Source organism: Pholcus phalangioides, unplaced genomic scaffold (assembly GCF_987345545.1).
Source record: "Pholcus phalangioides strain wild (caught in Gottingen) unplaced genomic scaffold, Ppha-v1.0 ptg000007l_1, whole genome shotgun sequence".
Taxonomy (NCBI): Eukaryota; Metazoa; Arthropoda; class Arachnida; order Araneae; family Pholcidae; genus Pholcus; species Pholcus phalangioides.
The window spans coordinates 14,869,108-14,892,765 of NW_028301600.1; the positions used below are offsets into that span (position 1 = coordinate 14,869,108).

Below are 23,658 nucleotides of genomic sequence, written 5' to 3' on the forward strand. Positions count from 1 at the left end.
TTTATCTTTCCAGGGGGAAAAAGCGGCCTTTTACTGTCTGGCGCGAGACATAGAGATACGGGGTCATCATTTCGATCAGTGATAGTTCCATTCACTTCCCACTATCTCCCCCATCCCAAAAAACCATCGAGAGCATAGTATAGTGCTTTCAATGTTTAGCTTTAGGTATTCTTTGGTTATTTTTTGTGTGTGTGTGTGTGTTCATTCCTTTTTCATATAGATTTTCGCTAAACATCAAGATTAGTGACGATTAGTAAGGATTAGACGTGTTAGCGTTGGATTACAATTATTCTTCAACTGACCAAAAATTAATTTCCTCACTGCTTTTTGATCAAAGGAAAAGATATTGTCCCTGTAATGATTTTATTCGAGACTAGAGCTATAATACCCGGCGCTTCCCGGGGTTTTCTCTATGTAATCTGACCATGACGAACCATTGTAAAGCAATGAACTGTCTGAAACGCATTGTTTTGGAACCACGGTAACCAAAGTAAACATGAAAAAAGTCATTGTTAAGATCTATAAACATTTGTTGCCCAGTTTTTTTGCCCATTTTGGGCATTAGCCCAGCTCTGACGAACTTATAAAGTAGCATATCGTTCAAATCGGAGGCTGTTTATGTATATATCCGAAATTAAATAAAGTTTCCCCATATAAAACTCGGAACCCTCTTATGACTCCTTTAGGCGTTGAATATTGAAAAATTACTTCGTAGTTAGACTTTACATTTTAAAATGAAACTACTGAGTAAATTTCGCCTTGATTACTTCTTCCGGAGTCCACCAGATTGGAGACATATCAAAACAAAGTTCTAGACATGCCCGGAATCTTTCTAAATGTCCAAAATTCAATGCACCTGAAACATGAGCCCTACATTACAGCTCGTGGATGACACTTTGAACACCCTTGACCGCTGTTACTTTTTTCAATGCACATTTTGTTAATAAAACGCGTATTCACTTACTTGGTGTCCTTTCACTTCTGGTGTTTTCTGTGTACCCTACCGCATCAGGGAAGCATTTCCCACCATGCATTGCTATTTGATTCAGAGTTGTCTAGGCGTACCCCCACCCGTCCTAGAATTTTGTGAACCTGGTGCTGAGACACCCTGTATATTTTACTATCCATTAACGGACACTCCTTGTTAGCGGACTAAATCCTCGGCCCCACGGGTGTCGAGAGGTTCTACTCTATATGGATTTCTAGGAGGTGCTTTCTGGCATTGACGTCAATGTAATGGTTTTGGAAACTCCGTTGGAAGTGATGAAGACCATGTAACATGCATCACTGTAGCTGCTGGAATGGTGCGAGACAGCATGTGCTCTTCCAAAATGTTAAAATTTTCATTTTCTGACACTAACAAGAGTATTTTACGTGTCTTTGCAATCTCGATGCATTTTGCCAAATAAAATATTACCACAAAAAAGGGTAGATTCAATTTTTGTGTGATAAAAGTTATATATTTTATCATTAACAGATATATAACAGATATATAAATACAACGCCACAACAGGCAAATTGCCCAACGAGGTGGCTGACTTAAGAACATCATGGATCCCCGAGCCATTTTTTGGAGGCCCTACCTACTACTGCTACACCACACATGCACCCCCCCCCCGCGGAACCCCCCAACGAACCCCTAACGAATCGGTATATGCGGGAATGTGCGTGTACGTGTAGTGCAACCTGACGTAAAGTTTTGTTTCTGTGTAATGCTTGTTATGTGTAGTGCTGTCATCTGCCCCCAGTTTTTCTAACTATGAGTGAAGTGTTATGGTTGAATGATTTACCGTTGTAGGACTGTTGCTCTCTGTGGCGAGACTTTTTAACGGGGAGATCGGCTCGCATTTGCGCCTTGAAGTTGGGAACCACAGAAAACCAACTTCAGCCGACCACCACTGTGGGGTTCGAACCCGGATCCTCGCATCACGAGTCCGGCACTATAACCACTCGACCACCACAGCGTAGTAACATTTCTTTCGATTAGTGTAACGAAAAATGTAGCTCCGAAACAAGGTTCGAATAACTAAAAACGATAAACCCTGGTAGTGATTCTGATGACGAACTTTGAAAATTTAAATTTAAGTTTTTTTTAATCCTTAAAATTATTCAAAATAAAGCTCTCTTTTTGCAATAAACTCTTAAAATGTCTTGTCAGGTAAATATTTCGTTGAATTTTGTGGCATTTAGGGCCTTGCACTTCATGAGATTCGAATTAGCATTGTGTAGTGTTTCCCAACCTATGGTTCGCGACGGTGGCATAGTTGGTCTGAAGGCAGACTTATAAAACTATTTACCCGTTGTAACATACACAAGAAAAATCCTTTATATGGGTTCAAATAAAATTATATCTTTATACTTAGGTTCTCCATACATCATCGAGGAGAATGCAGGAAATTACGATATAAATACGGGATATCACTAAATTTTTCCAAAAATTGCAATGTTTTGCTTTAAATGCAATTTCCTAATTACTGCTAAAATTGCTGAATGATGTGAAAATGAAGAGTTGATGCAAATCGCAGTTAACAAAAATGTACAGTATTTTACGAAAAAAATATTCATATGATTTGATGACCATATTTCTTTGTGAAAAATGCGGTAAACTGAAATCTTAAATAATACGGGACATCGCCATTTGTCATCAAAAAAACATTGCCAAAAGTAGCAACAATCACTGACAGTAATTAAAATTACTGAAAAATTGCGGGAAAATGTTAAACCTGACGAAATATGTGAGATGAATATTTATAATTTGTGGGTGTGTGTACTTTGGCAATTATTACAAATTCAAATAAGTACCGTTGGAAAAATGGAACAAATGTATAAAAAAAATCGAAACAACGGAAATGACGGGTACGTCCCGTAATACGGGGCACAATGCTCCGTCAAACTGCTTCAGATATTTTACTGATGCTTGTTTCCAGAAAGGTTGAAAAAACACTGGTATTGTGCAGTGTTACCCTCAATGTATTTTTGAAACACCCTGTAAATTTGGGAATTTTTTAGTCACTTTTGAGAACGGCATCGAAAGCCATCGCAGTCGAAACAACTTTTAGGGGTGGCAATGCCACGTATTATATCCGTTTATCACCGCCATACTTTATCTGGGAATTTTTCTAGGCAGCTATCAATTTTTTGCCGGCAAAAATTTTCTCCGTTCCATCAATCAGAAATAATTCAACAAAGTTGTTCCATTTTGAGAATTGCTTTCAAGAGTTTTCTCCTTTCCCTCCAGTTCTAGCCCTTTTTTTTCAAGCTCTCTTTTTTTGCTGCTTTTATTTTTTAATTCTCGTCCATTTCTGAATCATGTTGCAAACAAACAGTGTTTCTACAAAAATCGTCACATTTCATTTCTTTGGGTAGTATTTATTCACCGACAGGGTTTAAACCAAGGGTGGCCCAACATTTTCGAGAGTGCGGGCCACTTCTTTGGTTTGAAAACGGGCCTCGGGCCACTTAATTAAGTGATCTGGAAGAGTGTTGCAGGTAACTTGAGTGATCTATCTGTAACTGTCGCAGGTCCCTTTGATGGTCTGGAACCGTGCCGCAGGTCACTCGATTGATTTGTAAATGTGCTGTGGGCTACTTGAGTAATCTGGAACTGTGCTGCTAGTCACTTATGTGATATGTAAATTTGCTGTAGATCTTTCAAGTGATACGTGAATGCACTGCGGATCTTTTAAGTGATCCGTAAATGTGCTGCGGATCTTTCAAGTGATCCGTAAATATGTCGTGGATCACTTAAGTGATCTAAAAATGTGCATGCAACACTTGAGTGATCTGAAAATGAACCTCTAACCACCTGAGAAATCTGAAACTGTGCCACGGGTCACTTTCATGATCTGGAACTGTGCCACGGGTCATTTTCATGATCTGGAACTGTGCCGCAGGTCACTTGAGTGATTTGTAAATATACAGCGGGCTGCTTTAGTGCTCTGGAACTGTGCCGCATTTACTCATTTGATATGTAGATATGTCTGAGTCACTTAAGAGATCTGTTTTCATGCCACTTAGTTCATTTATACAAAATTAGGTTTGAGGACGCGAGCCTCATCAGATGACTTCTATGGACACATTTGTACCGTGGACCGTAGGTTGAGCATGTATGATTTAAATTAGTAACAATTTTCGGATAGGACATCGACACGGATTGGTTAAAAACCTGAATTTAACCAATCAGTGTGAATCTCCTATCCAAAACTTGTGACTATAGTTTAAACCATATTTTCCCAAACTTTTTGTTCCATCGCCCCCTTCATCAGCAATTTTTTCCCCTCATCGCCCCCAACTCAAGTGAACCCATAGGATAGTAGCTTCTATCGCCCCCTGGACCATTCCATCGCCCACCGTGGGGCGATATTGCCCCACTTCGGGAAACATTGGTTGAAATCCTGTCGGTGGATACAGCCCTTCATAGTCTGTATAATATTGTAGTATTCTTAATTTATGTAGAACTATTATTGTAGTGTATCAAAATATTTTGAAGAGAGAGAGGGAGAGAATCGTCTATACTAAACAACACTCTGAGATATTAGCCCATCCTATAATAATAACAATAATAATAATGATTATTAATCATTCAAAGAACGACCATCTTGTTTCTTTTGAAATTTTGTACCGAAACCCGCCCTGACGCTCATTTTTTTTCTTATATATTTGATGGTGGTGATAATACCAGAGCCTCCCTTACCAGACGCGGGGCTCTGGCAAAGGTATCCCCATGGGAAAGTAATTTCGAGGCTCCTTAGCCCCGATTTTATACATTTTGTAGGTAAGGAAAATCGGCACATCCAAAGATTCACGCATCATCACAGAATTATGCTGAAAAATATCTACCACCAATGAAAATTCAGAATTTATGAGAAAATAATTCTAGAATTCATGAAGATTCAGGATTAATGGAGGAAATACTTCTAGAATTGATGGAAATGATGGAAATTCAGAACGAATAAGAGAAAATATCTCAGGATCGAGATGAAAATTCAAAGTTAATGAGAGAAAATATCTCAGGATCGAGATGAAAATTCAAAGTTAATGAGAGAAAATATCTCAGGATCGAGATGAAAATTCAAAGTTAATGAGAGAAAATATCTCAGGATCGAGATGAAAATTCAAAGTTAATGAGAGAAAAATCCCAAAATTAATAGAAATTCAGAATTAATGAGAAAATTAATTCCAGAACTGATGAAGATTCAGAACTAATCAGAGGAAAGTCATAGAATTGATGGAAATTCAGAATTAATGAGAGCAAAATCATAGAATTGATGGAAATTCAGAATTATAGAGAGCAAATCCCAGAACTGATGAAAATTCTGAATTAATTAGAGCAAAAATCCCAGAAAAATCCAGAATATATTTTTGATATATGATTTTTTTTTTCATTTCATTTCTATTTCCGTTAGCGCGGGGCCCACGGTGCGACCGCACCCGTCGCACACCTCCCAAGAGCAGCCCTCGGTTGTACGTTGTATAAAACCGCCAAAAAATGAGCGTCAATAACAAAACAATGAGTAGAAAAGATGGGTGCCGAGGTAAGTTGCAAGTTGGTGGTCTCACAAAAAAAAAAAAAAAAAAAAGCATCACCCGAAGACAAATGTGCGGCTTACGAGCGACTTAGTAAAGCGTGGGTCACTCGTTACGGCTGCAGAATTAAGGCGAGACGCGGCGTATAGGAAAAATAAATGCGTTTATTTCAGAGGTAACGTCTTCGATTAATATATCGTCTCATCCGGACGAGTCGGGGTCCAATAAAAACGTGCCAAATCACTTACGAGAATTAAACTTAATCGCCGCCTCCTGCGAGAAGTTGATCGAGAAAAATTGGAAAGGGTCCCCCCCCCCCACACCCTTCTAATGGAGCGGAGCCGCGGCAAAAAGGGGATTTGCCCTGATGCGGGAACGTCAAGGGGCCCTGCCCTGCCTTGCCTTGCCTCTACAACCGTATACATATATATATATATATATATATAAATATAAATCGCTTCGGCTCCAGGGCCAGAGTTTAATACTTTAACTACTTTTATTACCAGAGCCCACGAGGCTCAGGTCTCGGGAATAACTGACGTCACCAACAATGACACATCTCCAACTTTCTTTGGACGAAGGATTTCGATGTTTTTAAAAGAAAGAACAAAAAAGAGGGAAACCTTGCCTTGCCTTGTACATCAAGGTATGTCTCAAGAACACACTCTCTCTCTCTCTCTCTCTCTCTCTCCTTACCAATTTCTTTCCTCGGCTTCTTGGCGGTTAATGACGAAAGTTACTATTTCTGGTCCTCTTTTTCCCGATTTTGTTGGTTTTTTTTTTGCCTTTCCTTGAAGAAGAGGAGGAAGCAGAGCTCCACCTTCTCAAAAGAGTCCTTTTTTTCTTCCCCTTCTATTTTCGAAAACCATCCCCGCAAAAATTATGGGAAGCTGTTAAGGCTTTGGCTAAAAGTTTGTAATGGAATGATTTTCCATCAGTGTTTAGGGGTGTTTTAGTTTGATTCAAGGAAGTTTTTCACCCCCATGTTTAACTTGAGCGGTCGGTCGATGTAGTAGTTTTATTATCGCTCGCTTTTCTTACGTTGTTTTTTTTTTTTTGTTTTGTTTGTACTTTCGGTATCACTCGTTTATAAGCGACGCCGCCATCAAAACGTTCGATCGATTTCCATTACGTTCGATTTAGTAGAGTAGAAGTCCGTTATATAACGGCTGTTCATGATCGTGAGGGAAAATTGCCGTTATAACGGACTTCTCGTTATAAGCGAATTTTCATTTTTCTTTTTGTTCTGTCCGGTTATGAAATTGTAGAAAATTGGTACGTTAGCTGCATGAAAACGTCTTTTGGATCGTTTCGTTGTAATACTAATGCAGGGATTCTTGACCTTTTTTTGAGCCACGACCCAAAGTCAACAACAATATCAGCTTCGTGACACATGGAACTGGTTTTGTTTTTTTTAAATTGGGGAAATTAGTGACGCAATATGTACATTTTGGTAACAGGCCTGCAAGTGGAGTTGTACGGCCCATCTAGGAAGCCCCTGTGAATCAGGTTTGGGTCATGACCTATAGCTCAAGATTCCCTGACTGTATGTGGATTTGTACGACCCATCTTGAAAACCGACCGCGAATAAAGTTTTGGTCCACACCCATAGCTCAAGAATCAAGAATCCCTGGCTGTTAGTGAATGTGAATGACCCATTTCGGAAGCTCTTTCGACTCAAGTTTGGGTCGCAATCCATGCGTTGAAAACCTCTGCATTAACGAATGAACAGAACTTGAGACGTGAAAGGGATTTTTGCTCTCAAGCAGTTAATTAAGATATTTTTACATAAAATTTTGTATTATAAAAGCGATTTAGTCACCCAACACAACAATTAAAAGCCTCAATTATTACATTACCACTTACTTCCATGGCTGTATGAACTCTTCAACATTTTAAACTGCAAGTTCTTCAAGTCATTGGAAGAGACTACAGTCGAATAAAATCATCACATTACCCATGTGTATAGTGAGAAAGCCAAAAAATGGAAGGGGTGTGAAACAATTTGACTATTTTGTGTCCATTCTTTTTTCAGTTTCTCAGAGTAATTTTTACTAGGAGCATGTGTTATGAGAGATAGGAGTCACCATGTTCAATTCCTGAAGAGCGAGAAGAAAAAACTAGCATTTTTGAGAATTCTTTTGATGTTATAACGAATGCCTTCTAATTTTTAACTCGCTATAACCGAATATTTTTTACATCTTTAAAACTTGAGATCTTAAACGAGATTGTCTATTTGACAATCACTTCGAAATTACTTGTCATATAGCTTTTAAATTTTGAAGAAAAAAATGATTACCGCATCGTGACTGCTATATGATGGGCTGCCATAGCTAAGTGGACCTAATTATCACGGAAAAATACGTCATCTTGGCCATGACCCCTGAATCATGCCTTTTCGTACTTTGGCCAGGGATCTCCAGCCACTTCTCGAACTATCCGATATTTCGGGCTTTAGTAGTAACATATACAGTACTCGCCCAATATACAGTGATCACCAATACACAGTGATACCGTTTCACCTATTTCTATCGGATTTGTCGATAGATGGCGGTCTCTGGCAACGCTTCCTATATACAGTCGACGCTTGTTTTTACGGACCCGTGAGGACGCGAAAAATAGTTCGTAAAATCGAAAGTTCGCAGATGGGAAAGACATTTTGAGATATTGTTTGGGATTGTTTGGATATTTTTTGTATATTGTTTGGGACCAAAAGATTAGTTCGTAAAACATTTCCGCGCCTTTTTCCCCCCAATAAAATTTTCGATGTATTCGCAATCAAAGTTATTCCTTTTTCGAATACCCTGTATGTGTATACACATATGCTTACTGAAAACAACAAATACCTTAAAAAACTGTAAGCGTTATATCAAGGTTGAATGTTCTTACAGACACAGTGATGTTTATCAAGTTGTTCGTGTGGGTAATGTTATCTATTGAAGTAATGTCATATCTACATGTCGAAAGTAATTTATGTATGTAATTATGTTCGATTTCATGATATTGACAGAAATATTGAAAACAAAAGGCTATTGCGGAATATTATAGCTTATGCTGATATTTTTTCTAGAATTATTTTTATTGTAATATGGATGTAAAATTCTCATGAAACGTGCTACCAAAATCATATGGAAAGCATTGGGAGTGCTTCGTATCCATGTCGGGTGGAGGTGTCTATGTATTACCTCCCAACTCCTCGGAAAAGAAGAGAGAATGGGATGATATAACCTATAAAAAAAGAATGGGAATAGGAAGGCACAGAAATGGTAGCTTGCTGATCCATCAGGCCAATTGGTAGTTTTGAAGAGAAGCAGTTGCTTTTGAGGCCCGGCGTAAATGGGTTGGCAAGGGGTAAGTAAGAACGTAAGGGATACAGTAGATAGACACGAGGGAAGATCTATCCCCATCAGCTTTCAAATCACGCTCTACGAAGTTTTCTGTACCATCGCCTACCATTTTGCTCTACCTAGAGAATACAACAGAGTCTGTCTAAAAAGTAGGAAAAAATGTCAATATTTTTAATAAAATTCTCAATTTCGCTGGATCGCATAAAAAAATAGCTTGAAAACATGATTTCGGGGTTGTTCACAGAAACCTTTCTGTTCGGCTGCGAAACAGTGTGTTTCTAAAAAAAAAGAGTAAATAAATTAAAATGAAATTGTTCTTTTTCTTGACTGATGGTTGTGTTTCAAACAAGAATTTTTTAGAAAGTCGGATGAAAAAGGGGTTGAGAGGGCGAAAAAATGTGATTCAAAAGTTTCTTTCATCTTCACAAACACACCACATGAAGGACAAATTTGTAAAGTACTTGAAGTGCCGGTGAAAAATGAGACACTTACCCTTTTTTCAGTACTTATTTATGCATTGTGCATATATGTTAACGGAAGCATCAGAAACAATTCTCTGAATTTTCCTCTTTAAAAATTTAAAGCTTATTGGAAAAAATCCCAAAATTGGACACCTCACAAACTGATTGTATATCATGATCACATTTTCTTGAATTTTTGAAAAAAACTCTAGGAAACATGAGTTATCATTATATGCGCGCGCACACACACACACACATTTGAATCTGTTTGTTTTTATAATTTAATATTTTCTTTCACAGTTGAATCATCTTACTCAGTTTATGTCAAAGTTTTATCAATCAACTTCAATTTTTCTGTGTATCCTTCTATATTTACATTGCAATTGTTATCGTACTTTTTAAATTGATGGAAAAATCTCGTTGTTCACTTTTATTATTGGTCTTTACAGGAACACTGTCCGAATCCGGTGGTGAAGATGGCACGACTGGGGATGAACATATATGTGGTAAATGTCGTCTAGAATTCATAGACTTGTCTGACTTCTTGCAGCATAAACGGCAATGCACCAGGAAACGTCTTGTGCTGATTGTTGGTGATGACAGTAGCGACGACTTTGGTGGCGAAGGGCGAAGTACCTCTTCGGTGGACTTCACAGATGATATCGAAAAGTATGGACGGGAAGTTTCGTATATGTATTCTTCGGGATACGATAAGTATGATTCTATGGACAGCACAGAACTACCACCTTTACTTGTTGCCAAAGCATCGCAAATATACAATGGGGGTGACGAACGTTCTTCGGATCTTGGTGACGGATATTCCAAACCTGATCCCCCGCTGGTTAGTGCAAACGATTCATTTCCGAACAATGCCAGTAGCAACAGGATTATGAGCGACTGCGGCGTCGCAAATTTACCACCGAGTCTACCTCAGTATATTTTAAGCCATCCCGTTCCAGACACAAATGTAACTTTGCAAACATTGGAAAACACGCGAGTAGCTGTAGCCCAACAGGCGGCTGGAGTGCATAATGTATCTCACCTTGCTGCACTGCATTCGGCTCTGTACACCTTACAGCAGCAGCAAATCATACAGCTCCAGGTCATTCAGCAACTCCAGACACAACTTGTTGGCTCACCAACATCAGTGAACACTGTTTTAACACCAGTTGCTCCAACACTTGCGACACTTTCTGGTACAGCGGCCCTCACTCCACCGCAAAGCTCCGATGGCAGTGGTGGTGGTGGTGGTGGCAGCGGCGGTGGTGGAGGTGGAGGAGGAGGAGGAGGAGGAGGATCAACGCCCTATGCCTTCCCTACGACAACACCGTCTTCTCGATCCGTCGAAACTGTTACGACCACACAAAGCGTAACTACAAACACCACATGCACCACATCGACAGCGTCACGTACAACACCAGCTATAACCGAGACCACTTCGACGATGCATACATTGCCACCACCACCACCTCCTCCAAATGAACCAAATACGCTAGAGTTATTACAGAGACATACAGAACAAGCTCTTCAGAACACCATGGCTGGCAGCTCATTTCTGCTCAATGGTCTCAGTGGCTTAAGCAACAGCTCAGACATACTTCGGTTTTGCAAGAACAAAAACGACATGAAAAGAGATGGAGATGATGCTTATTTCCGCCATAGGTGTCGTTTTTGTGGCAAAGTATTTGGAAGTGACAGTGCTTTGCAAATTCATATCAGGTCTCATACTGGAGAGAGACCATTCAAGTGCAATGTGTGTGGCAACCGTTTCTCAACAAAAGGAAATTTAAAGGTGCACTTCCAAAGGCATAAGGCGAAATATCCACACATTAAGATGAATCCTCATCCTGTTCCATTGCATCTGGATAGTCTTCATCCGCCTTTGGAGCCACCTGAAGCATCTGAACCTGCTCCTTTGCTGGGAACGCTACCTGCAACTCAGACAATAGCCCAATCTATTGCACCACCAAATCTTGTTGCTTCACAACCAATTCCATTGGTTACACATTATCAAGAAAAGGAACGAGAGACTATCTCAGAGCCACCATCTCAAGCACCAAGTGGTCATACTGACGATTCTGCTGCACGACTGCATTCAAGAAGTGTATCACCAAATGAAGCGTCCAATCTGTCGGATGAATCTGAAGGTTCTGTGGGCGAAGATTATGGAAGTGAGGATAACGCGTTAAAGGATAACGAGAAAGTAAGATACGATGAAGATATGATGGACAATGATGATGATAGTTTCTCTTCTTCACCGAAACCCGAACACAAAGATTCAGAAGAAAATGGTGATGATGACGGAAAGCCAGTAGCTTCAGACACTTCTGCCAATGCAGCAGCCAATCCCGCTTATTCCGGTAACACGGGTCCCACATTCCCTGCTTTTTTCCACCCATCTATTTCTCCGTCTTTCACCCCCGTAGGTTTTCCTCCGATGACTACACCTCCTCTTACAAGCACACCATCTTCAAAAAATTCTAAGAGCAGTACAAGCACAAGTAACAAAAACGATGAAAATGAAGCACTTGGTCCTTCACCTGACCCTAATCTCTATCAAGATCTTCTACCAAAGCCAGGTTCAAATGACAATTCTTGGGAAAGTTTGATGGAGGTTACAAAAACTTCGGAAACGTCAAAATTACAACAATTAGTGGACAATATAGAACATAAATTAAGTGACCCGAACCAGTGCGCCATATGTCACCGTGTGCTGAGCTGCAAAAGCGCTTTGCTAATGCACTACCGTACTCATACGGGTGAAAGACCTTTCAAATGTAAAATTTGCAATAGGGCCTTCACAACAAAAGGAAATTTGAAAACACACATGGGTGTTCATAGAACAAAACCCCCACTAAGGGTTTTGCATCAGTGTCCGGTTTGTCACAAGCAGTTCACTAATTCTTTAGTTCTTCAGCAACATATTCGGATGCACACCGGTGAACCAACTGACATGCATCCCGAGCAGATAATGGCGAATGAGGTAAGGCCAAGCCCACTTTTGGCTACTACTTTCCCAAGACCTATGATTCCAGCCATGATGCCTCATTTTACAACCGCGTCAGCTTTACCACTTCAATCTTCACCAATAATTCTACCCCCTACTTGTCCGACTCCTAAAGCATCAGAGGCTCCGAGCATGACTCCACCTCCTGTATTGTCAACATCGGTAACAGAAAGTGTAATCAAAACTGTATCAACATCTAAAGAAAGTGTGGTTGAAGACAACGATACTGATTCTAGATCCCCTTCAACTTGTTCACGACCACCTTCAGCAAAAGCAGACGGATGTTCTACTCCTCAGGCGACTGTTAGTACTGTAACTTCAGCTTCTGTGACTTCGAGCAATCGGCCCCTTTCCCCTTCTTCTATGGACAGACCAATAGTGACTACAGCACCATATTCTCCAGCATACACGGCTTCCCTTGTTGCTCTAGAAAATCATGTAAAAGCAATCAACACTTCTTTACCCCAGTCTTTACCATTTTCCCCTTTCGGAATGGGCTTGACTATGGGTGGATTCTTGAGATACGATGACCCAACTTTCATGAATCGGTGTCAGCCAAAAGATATGACTGTCACCAGAGACAAGTCACCAGCACCTTTTCCTTCTTATTCCCCTTCGCCAAATGCAAGTAGAGCGGGCTCGGATGCTTCTGTAGATGAAAGGTCTACTCCAGAATCAACAGCTAAAGCTGAATCACCAATATCCATCAACGGTGGAACGCACCATTCATCGTGTTCAAGTGTGATAACATCAAAATCCGAAACAGGAGCTCTTGATTTGACACCGAAGACATCGATTCCTGTGACTTCTCCTTTGCCAGATATGAAACTGTTTCCCTCGCCTCTTGCTGGACTGCCTTTTCCAGCAGCCCCAGGCAGGTTATCAACAACTTGCAGAATATGCTTTAAAACATTCGCGTGCAACAGTGCTTTAGAGATCCACTACAGGAGTCATACCAAAGAACGGCCATTCAAGTGCAATGTTTGTGACCGTGGATTTTCAACTAAAGGGAACATGAAGCAGCACATGCTTACTCATAAAATCCGTGACCTACCACCTCAGTTATTCACAATATCAGATACCGCAACAACGTCTGACTCAGAAAATTCCTCCACCAACGTTACCACACCCCAAATAGCTAGCCCGAACGGCGTTTCTTCGTCATCTGTTCAGAATAGCAGCAATAGTGGTAAAGAGAAAAAGGAACAAACAAGTGAATCTGAAACACCTCCGCCTACGATAACACCTGTTAAAGTCAGTGCCCCAACAGTAACACCACCTGAAGTTATGGCTTCTAACTCCACCGTGTCTCAATCTCAGCCAGTACCAGCAAAAGTCATTAAGAGTGAAGCCGACGCTACGACAAAACGGCCTCCGTCAGATCCAAATGGAGGAGCATCGCTTCCAAAGCGTTCACCGGGTTTTCCGAAACACTTTTGTCACATCTGCCAGAAACCGTTTTCAAGCGCCAGTGCTCTAATGATCCACAACAGAACCCATACGGGTGATAAGCCATTTAAATGCGCAATATGTGGTCGTGCTTTTACCACTAAAGGCAATCTCAAAGTGCATATGAGTACACATATGTACAACAATGGGACTTCCCGACGAGGACGAAGAATGTCTTTAGAACTTCCCCCTTTGCCAATAACTCCGCATGGAAAACCTGACTTTCCACATCACATGAGACAAGATCTCTATTTTCCCTATCTTCCACCTGGATACATCAACGGAATGGCTGGACCTCCGAAGATGAACGAGATCTCTGTCATTCAGACAGCAACGGGCATAACCAATGGCAATATGAACGTGCCAGCATCAATGACTTTAACGCATAGTTCTCCAATGATGACACCTGCCGTTACGCTGAGCCAACCACAGCAATATGCCAAGAACGTGGTGCAGACAAACAACGACATCGACGGTGTTGAAGAAAGTGGATCCAGGTCACCTGAAGAAGCAGAGAATCTGAAAGTACAGCAGCCGTCGTCTAATGGGCAACTGAATCTTAGTTCAGCAGCCCGCCATTCAATTTTACCTTCCAGTGGACGTGAAAGAAGTCCTAACTGGGGATGGAAAATCTCGTGCAATGTGTGCAACAAAATATGCTCTTCGTCGTCTGATCTAGAAGTGCATCTCAAGTCGCACTGTAACTCTTCGGTGCAGGACAGTGTTAGGTCCTCTAAACAGACAGCCGAGAACATTGTCTCATAGGCCTCGCTATAAATTTGCGTGAGAGTTAGATATTCGGGAGAAGGTTTCTTCCTAGATAGATAAGATTAAAAAGGTTATGTATCGAAAGTTCATATAGAGAGCACGTTAACCACTTGTTATCTTTGGCGGAAATACATACAGGTGGTAGAATCTTTATCAAAAGGTCTTTGATGAGACTAAATTTTGAAACTTTTGGCTTCGGAAATTCATGGTTTTGACTCCCGCATATCTTGACTTCTTTCCTTTCCTCGATGCACTTTTCGGTTTTACCTGGTCCGGAGATGCACCAGCCAGGAATATTGGTTCCTATGATAACTAGTCCGAATGATTGCACCATGGCATGCATGATTCTTCTTTTCTTTTAAAAGGAACAATAAAGAGGAAAAAAAGCCATAAGAAAACATGCAGGTGGTCGTAGTAATTTTAGATGGTAGCCAGAGTGCTGGGTCATCATAATCTCCTTTGTTGTGTTAGAAATCATTGCACAATGATGGATATCAAGCGACAACAACCTCTTGCTGAAACGATTTCCATACTTGTAGTAGCGTTACATATATTACATGCACTCAATCCAGTTAAGGAATTCTCTAGCAATGATGATATTCAGCCTGTGGTTCATATGTGGTTTTTCTCCCTTCTGTGTGTGGCAATCATGGCTTGTGTGTGAGTTTTCTTGTCGAAATTCATTCGGTCAAATGTTCTCTTTGTGAAAAATGCACCCACTGCATGATTTTTCAAATTGTATTTTACTTTACTCATAACTATCCCAACTGCCTTCATAAACCTTCTCTTTGTTAAGATGTACTGATAACGTTAAACGAATTTATAGCACACTCTATTCGCATTGTTTGATCATTATGTTCTTTTGGAAATCACAGCTGGGTCTTTTTTTAACCATCACCTCAGATAAAAATTCTCTAGATGATAGAGTAGAAAGCATCTCAAAAATATCGATATAAACCTTTCCATGTTTCTAGACATCAAAAAGTTATAATTAGTCGTCACAAGTTTTTTGTGGTTTACTCGAAAAACAAAACGAATTCTCAACTGAAACTTTCCAGCTTTTTGGGTCCTAATGTGCGCTTTTGAGAAATACCATTAATGTTATTGCCTTTTCCAACAGAACGGAGCAATCACAAAAGAGATTTAAAAGGAAAAAAAAGATAAATTTAAAATCCCAATCTCGGCACTCCATAATCTCATTCTATCATTCCAGGCAAAATATGCAGAATCTCGTGAAATGGAAACGTCGTATTTGATTTCATTAATAACTGAAAGTGCTTTCAAAATCTTGGAAACTCGACGTGATTTAAAAATATTGAAACCTCACCAAAACCGGAAATATTTATCTAATTCGGTATGCTTGTGTGTGTGGAATATGGCACATGTTGCCTAGAGAACAGTTGTATAGTTTCATTTCAAGTTCCCCCCCCCCCCCCCCTATCCTTCAAGATCATCGCGTGCATCGTATTTCTATTACTTATTAACTGATTAAAAGTCACTTGCAGAACCAACCTTGTACTTGTTTGACGTAGGGGGGGAATTCAATTTCCACTCCAAGTAGAATGGTTTTTAGGCTGTATCACAAGATGATCCGGATTTTAAAATACCTTTGTTTCTTATAAACCTTCATATATTTTAAGCAATCCTTTTTTTTTTCTGTTGGAAAAATTGGCAAAAATACGGAAAACATCTTACGATTATTATCACGGTTATTATTATCCGGAGAAAAAAAATGCTCGAAAAATGAAATAATATATTAGAAAATTGTGTAAATATATAAAATAATGTAACTTTAGTAGTTGTGCATAATTAATACTCTCTGTGCTTAAAAACGCATGCGTCTACTCTCCAGCTGTGGTTTTCATGTTGCATTTTCGATCATGTAACTATTATAATATGCAAAATTCAATATAGTAATAAGAATAGTGGTTTTGAAAACTGATGAAATGTCGTTTCTATGTTTAAATATAATTTAGTAAATGTTATAATTTAATCAAAATTTCATTTTCTTTTAAATTTTGATTGTGAAGAATAATACTTCCTTTATAAAAAAAAAAAAAAGCCAGAACATTATATAGAAATTTTCCGTTTGATTCGTAGCTCTCCAGGGTTATTTTGCCATTTTAAGCGAAAATAAGTATCGAGAGCGTTAGCCGCATCAAACTCGATTAATGATTGTTATTACAATCTTCTTCAAAATTGGATAAAAAAAATTGACAGTAATTAGTTTTTATATTTTTGCAACAATTATTTGTCATTATTTTAATTTTAAAAAATTATTCTTTTTTTGTATAATTTTACTGATTTTGAGAGGAAAGAAAACGGATTCTTATATAATGTTCTGGCTGATTAAAAAAATATATAACACAATTAAAAAATTGTTATTTAAATCATGTTGATCGTGTTTTTCTCTTCATTATTATTATTATATCTGGGTACCGTGTATCGATAATTATCAGCCATCGCTGATGCGGCATGCGCCTTCGTATAATTCGCGGCAAAATAATCCTGATTATATAAAAATATTTCTTACTGAATATTTTTACCGATGCAATAGTTGTCGATTCATGACTACCCAGAGTGAATATTTTTTATTTTATTCTTTTTGTAATTTCATAATTACATTTTGTATGTGTAAATTTGAAAAATGTATCTATTTTCAACATGGAAACGGATTTCAAAGCTTTCCAATAATCCTATATTACGGTTCCATTTTTTTCTTGTGAAATATGTTTATACAGCCACCAATTCAGTGATTTTCCACGTGACTCTGGTAGAAGAATTCCGGGGTGTATTGCTATGAATGTAAAAAGAAAAAAAAAATACAAACAGAAAATAATAATAATTCCTGAGGAAATTGTATTTCGTTTGAAAAAAAAAAATATGTTTTTGGTTTTTAATTTTTGCAAAGCGGGTTTTTCGTACAACAATGGTACAAGCAACAGTTTGTAAATGTTTTTTTATAGAGTGTATATCCAAGAATCCCGGTAAAAAACGTTTCTATTCCTCGTATTGAGTCTTTCATCTCATTATGTTTTCTTTATTTTTTTTTTTTCGCTGTCACTATTTTGGAAATTCCTAATGTTGCGTTTCAAGTTTGATTAAACTGTTATTGATCAAGTTTATATAAAAATCTATACCTTTTAATGTTTTTTTTCTCTCTAAGTGCACGTTTTTTTTTTTATTTTATTGAGACCGTATTTTATTGTCGGAGAAATATTTTTATACAAGGACGTACCTGGTCCTGATTTTGGACACACCAGGTGTTAGTATTCCATCGTCCAAAGTCAGGGCTCGGGTAATTTTTTTTTTTTAATTTTATTGTGTTCATATCTTGTGCATTTTACATCTTTAAATTATGTAATTTATAATTTGTGGCATTGTTTTGTCTCTCTTTTCTCTCTGTCTCTCTTGGGCTGGGGCTAGTGGTATATCATCTCCCTGAGGGACATCATACGAATTCGATTTGAAATTATTAATGTATAAGAATCCAAAAAAACAAAATCCTAATATTTTTACGGATTTCTAGCGTAATATTGGAATTTTTTCTTTAATAATACGAGTAAATTTCAAAATGATAGCTACATCTGTAAATGATCTACCAGGGAGCCAGTGCCTATAGCTTTTGCGATTTGTTTTTCGATAGAAATTTTCATGTTGTATTTCTCATAAACATAGACTATATACAAAAGGGAATTTACACCGTCTGTAAAAAAAGTTCATGGAATCAAATTTTTTGTGATCTTGTTGGTTAGGTCATCTATTAAGAAACTTTTAGTATAGGCAGTGTATATTCTGTCGTGATTTCTATTACAATTCAAATGCAGCACTGTTTAATTTCTTTTTATAATTATGAATTGTTGACGTACAATACATTGCCTCGAATCCTTCTTAAGTTAATCACACGCAAGAAGATGTCAAGTATTTTCTGAGAACACCAAAAATATACCTACAAACTTTCAATTTGCCTGATTGTTTGTAAGTTGATGCAGTGTTCGCCAATACGCATCAAATTTCGTTGAGGAGTGAAAATATTTTCCTTCAAATTTTAGATTATTATTTTTTCATTAGAGTTATTCCTCTCTGATGGGAAAAAAATACCCCTCTCTTTGCGAAAATATCCCTCAAAAATTTAAAGAGGAGTGAAATTACTCTTCAACATATTACAGTTTTGGATAACATTGAGTTGATTCATAACTGTATGGCGTCTTAAATCTTAATCGATTTAACTGCAGTGCTGCATGTGATATTGTAACAGAAAAAAATCACAGAAATAATTTTCCTAATAATGAAATTGAAAACACAATTAAAAAAAAGAAAAAAAACACTGAAACTCATGAAGTATTATTATACTCTAGAATCGCAAGGAGAGCAAAGAATGGGGGGAACAGATACTTTTGGTGATACAACAACTGTGATATGTTCTTCCTCATATATTTATGGTAGCACAAATAATAATGCTTTGCATATTTAGTAAAAACCAGGCATTTTGTGTCTGGTATATACATATATGATCGTAATCATTCCAATAATTCCGAGGAAAAAGAAACGACCGGGATTCTTGGAAAAAAAAACTGTTGCTAGTCCCAAAGATGTTGGAAAAACAGTAGTGCACTGTATACTCATAATTATTACCTTACTATCTACGAAAACTCCATGTTATGCTCCCCTCCCTCAAACCACCACCCATGTCCTCTGGTATACTACCTTTTTTTGTACATAAATCTCGATATGAAATGAGGATGGAATAAATAAAATGCAGGCGAATATTCTATCTTCTATATAACTGGTATGTTTGACGTGGAATATTAGAAGAATTTCGCCATAATGTGATGATATCTTGTGGGTGTTGCGCCTATGATTTTTATTGTTTTTTTTTTTTTTTTGTTTGTTTCTCTTTTTATTACAATATTGCAATTGCATCGCGTTATGTTCAGAATTCGATGGTGATAAGCGATGTTATAGTTGTTTTTATTGACAAAAAAATAAATAAATAATACAAAAAAATGCCCCATTTCCAAGTGTTGGAGTAAAATGTGATCTTCGATCCTTCTGCGACAAACCAGGAGAATGCTATTTTTGTAACAATCGTAGTCTCGCTTGAAGGATCGAGGAACACTGGAATAGGACGAGATCAACTTGTAGCCCTCATGGGCCAAAAATTTGGTGCATGTCACTATTAAAAAAACTCCTCAACAATTTTCATTGACTCTTTTTTGGTTTTTTCGTTTATTTTTGTGTCATTTACTTCATTTATTTTCACGAACTCAACTTGTTTGTTGCGCCATCTATTGAACATCAATGACACTAGTTAACTATGAAATGTTATCTGACTTCTCGAATGTTTGCATTCTGTGGCAAGTGGTATTGACTTTTATTCCCCATCTTGAAATTTTTTGCCTTGTTACTTTTTTGATTAAGCAAAAAAAAAAAAAAAGCAGACATCAAATTTTGTTTCAAAACGAGAAATTTTGTATTGAAAACATGAGTTGATGAAAAAAGCCTATGAGCCTACTATAGGCTACATTATGTTGGTTCTGAAGGTTTCAATCCATTATATACTAATTTGAAACAAAATTTAATGGCACTTATATAGAAGTAGCTCATATCAAAAAAGTGACAAAACAGAATATCTCAAAAGGAATAAATGATAATAATTTACCACGAAAAATGCAAACAACACAGTAAAATTATTTATAGGGGTCTAACATTGAATAGTATCTAATAGCACATTAATGTTTCTGTATACAAAAGAATTGGGATTTTGGGAACTTTAACAAAGACATATCAAATTTAACGGCTCTGTTAAGATCATCTGATCTAAATCTCTGTTGTATATGATATCACACTTAAATTCTCTGAAGAAAAAAAAGGGGTGTACATGTTACGGTAAATATATATGATAAATCACACAGCGATTATGCATAATCGTCGTTTAGTATGCATGAACACTAATATTCTCGGTAAATTTGATAAATTTCACTATATTTATAACTTTCACCTGCGAATATGTATAATTCCACAAATGAAGTTGGTAAATATGGAGAAAAATTATGACTTCTCTCTTCTCTTCATTTAGTCAATTCATTAGTTTTTTCCGTACGTTATACGCACACACCATTCGTATTTTGCCATAAAAATAAAATTAAATGAAAATGGATGTGAAGAAACTAAAAACAAAAATTAATCATCAGTCTTGTAATGTTGACTTTCTTCACATTTATCACCATGTGCAAAAAAAACCAACATTACCAATCGAATTCATCGTTTTAAATCAAAGTTCAGACAAGATTCAGATAAATGTAATTTTACTGATGATAGACCAAACGGACCTGGGGATTATACAGCATAATCACCGCTAAATGTGATAAATTCACACACACACACAATATATATGAACAGAATTTAACAAACTTATCAAAGCTTAATAAAATAGTCGGTGATTATGTATAATCACTGCATTTATCACATTTACCGTAGCATATATACAGTGAAACATTCTCTAAAAGGACCACTTTCCATTCCTGGAAAAAATGGTCCTTTTATTGAGGAGAATTATTGTGCATGAGAACAATTCCAAAAAAAGGCGTATATAAAATTGGTAATTTACAGAGATAACTTTTCAGAGAGGTTCCACTATATCAATCAATCATCAACAACTTTTTTCAATTGACCTCTTCTAAATTTTGTATATAAATTTCATTCATGAAAAAATTAAATATTTTTAGAGATTAACGAGTCTAAAAACGTGGATATTTTAAGGAAACAATGTAAGAAAATTTTCATAAATTTCTAGTCTTAGCCACACTGGTGTAGGAAGTGCGGGGATTATGGAATAGTCGGGTAACATGGAATACCGGGTTTTTAACCTTCAGGGATGGGCGCCAAATGGAACTTTGATAAACAACTTCACATGTCCTCCTCCCCCCCCCCCCTCCCCATGATGCTACAGAGCCAATGCCGCTCGGTTGTTGCCATCATCACGGCTGCTAGAGGCGGAGATTTGTTTTTCTACTTTCTGAAATTTACTCAGGCGAGTTTTCAAATTATTGGAAATGTGCCAAATAATTTGAAACTAAGCACAATGTACATCACAATTGTTGCATTTTATTGTGCTGTTCTCATTTTTTAGCCAGCGATTCTCTACGGTTAGGTGGAATGCTTTGCTTCAGATGGTGTGTCGGGTAATATGAATTACTATAAGTATTATCTGAATTGAACTAGGATATCTCTTCAAGATGTTCAGGAAGACTGAAGAGGGGTGCTCTAGAAATATAATGTATATCCTGTTCTCCGAGCCATCTTGACATTTTAAGGGCAGAGAAAGAAGATTGTATCCGTGAACCTTGTAAACAGACAATGACACAAGCACATCATCAACTACAATAAAAAAACGATGAAATTTTCATTTTCCATTATCGTAAGCTCATTAAATATTGTCTTTGATCTCAATTCGAATTAGTATTCTTCATTTTGAACCCTCTATATTCCAGTGTTTCTCAAAGTGTGCGTCGTCAACCTTTGTCAGGAGCATCGTGGTGATCTGGAAATATTCATTTGTGTGCCTATTTATGCTTTGAAGTGATTCTTTTATCAGTGAAAATATCTACTAAACACTATTCTAGGGAGCCGCGGATGAACCATGAATTGGACAAGGAAACCGTGGGTAACAAAAGTTTGAGAACCACTGCCTTATTCCATATTATTCCCTAAAAAAGATTTTTTCGAATGCCTTTTTTTCTGAGACATGATATTTATTTTTAAATACGATGTATTTGTCAATGAAGACAAGATTCCAAATTTCTTAAAGTACAGGTTTCAGGTTTCTAATCACGTTTGAAATTGAAGTAATCGAAAAAATGAAAATGATATTCGATATTACCCATGCTTCCTATATATATGAAAATAAAAGCTTTAGATATATTTAAGAAATCATGTTCCAATGCGTTTTTTATTGAAAGCATCAACGTCAATGTACGTTTTCGGGTAAAGAATGTAAAAGCTCAGTGTGTTTATAAAACATACATATATATAAATACTAAATGCAAATATCGAAGACGAAAACATTCCGATAAAATAGCCGATTTTTTTTTTTTTCAGGAATATCTATAGCAAAATAAAATAAAAAAAAAAAAGCATTCGTCAGTCTATCGCTTAAGCCGCTTTTCACGGGCCTCTATCCCTTTGCTAACGTAGCATAATCTTAACCGCGCCTCCGGGAACATAGGATAAGGTTTTTGTGCAGCATTTTTCTGTAACCCTTTTTTTTTTGGTGATGGTGGTTGGTAGCCACAACCGTAGCTTTGGCTCTTTCTCTTTCTGTCTTTGCCCTCCAGCTTCCTCCAAAAGGATCCGTTACCATGACGACGGAATAAAAAGGCTAGGGAATAAGGAATGGAGAGAAGGTGGACAGAATCGTCCGAGTAAGGCCTAACCCGATGGGGGAGGGGGGGGGGGGGAAGCAAGTGGCCAAAGTAAACGGCCACCGGTCGCCCTGCAGCATTCGTGATCGCTCGCCACAAAATGCTCATGATGCGCCGGATCCCTCTGGGAAGGAAAGGAAGGTTCGGCCAGCCGGCCGGTCCGGCCTTCTTCTTACCTCCTTCTTTACTTTGGTGGATATTGTGCACCTGCAACCACTCGCAACCCTCCAACAACTCTAGATATTTTGATGCTGGAGGTGAAGGATGGACATAAAAAAAAAAAGAAAAACAATGGTACGCTGTGAGCAATGATTTATACACACTGACCAGTGGTCTCTCTCTCTTTCTCTAGCACGCCCGGCCAACCTTCTGCTCCCATTTTCTTTCTCCTCCCATTTCTTGCAATACGTCTACCTTACATATATGGTCAATAAAAATACTTCTCGTCCATTCACAATTCCTACTTTTGCCAACTAAGCAAAGTCCTTCCTGGTAAGAAATGTATTTGGAAAAATTGCTAATGTGAATTTGAGAATTGAAAATTAAATGTAGTTCAACCCTTTAACTGCTCAAAAATTTCATATCGGTTTTTCATTCTCATCGTTTCTATATAGTTTTAAAGAAAAATTATTTAATATATATATATATATATACATAACCCTTTAATTGGCAAGCAT

At 37.7% G+C, this 23,658-nt stretch overlaps 1 protein-coding gene across 2 annotated transcripts in view; it reads left to right on the forward strand.

Moving 5' to 3' along the window:
• LOC149084951 (sal-like protein 1) overlaps positions 1-19,763 on the forward strand; it is a 209,611-nt gene extending 189,848 nt beyond the window's left edge. For both annotated transcript variants that reach the window (XM_089232694.1, XM_089232695.1), the window contains one exon: positions 9,784-19,763. In XM_089232694.1, the coding sequence (XP_089088820.1) occupies positions 9,784-14,555 (4,772 nt within the window). In that variant the 3' untranslated portion in view covers positions 14,556-19,763. The remainder of the gene's footprint in view (positions 1-9,783) is intronic.
• The last annotated feature ends 3,895 nt before the right edge of the window (positions 19,764-23,658 follow it).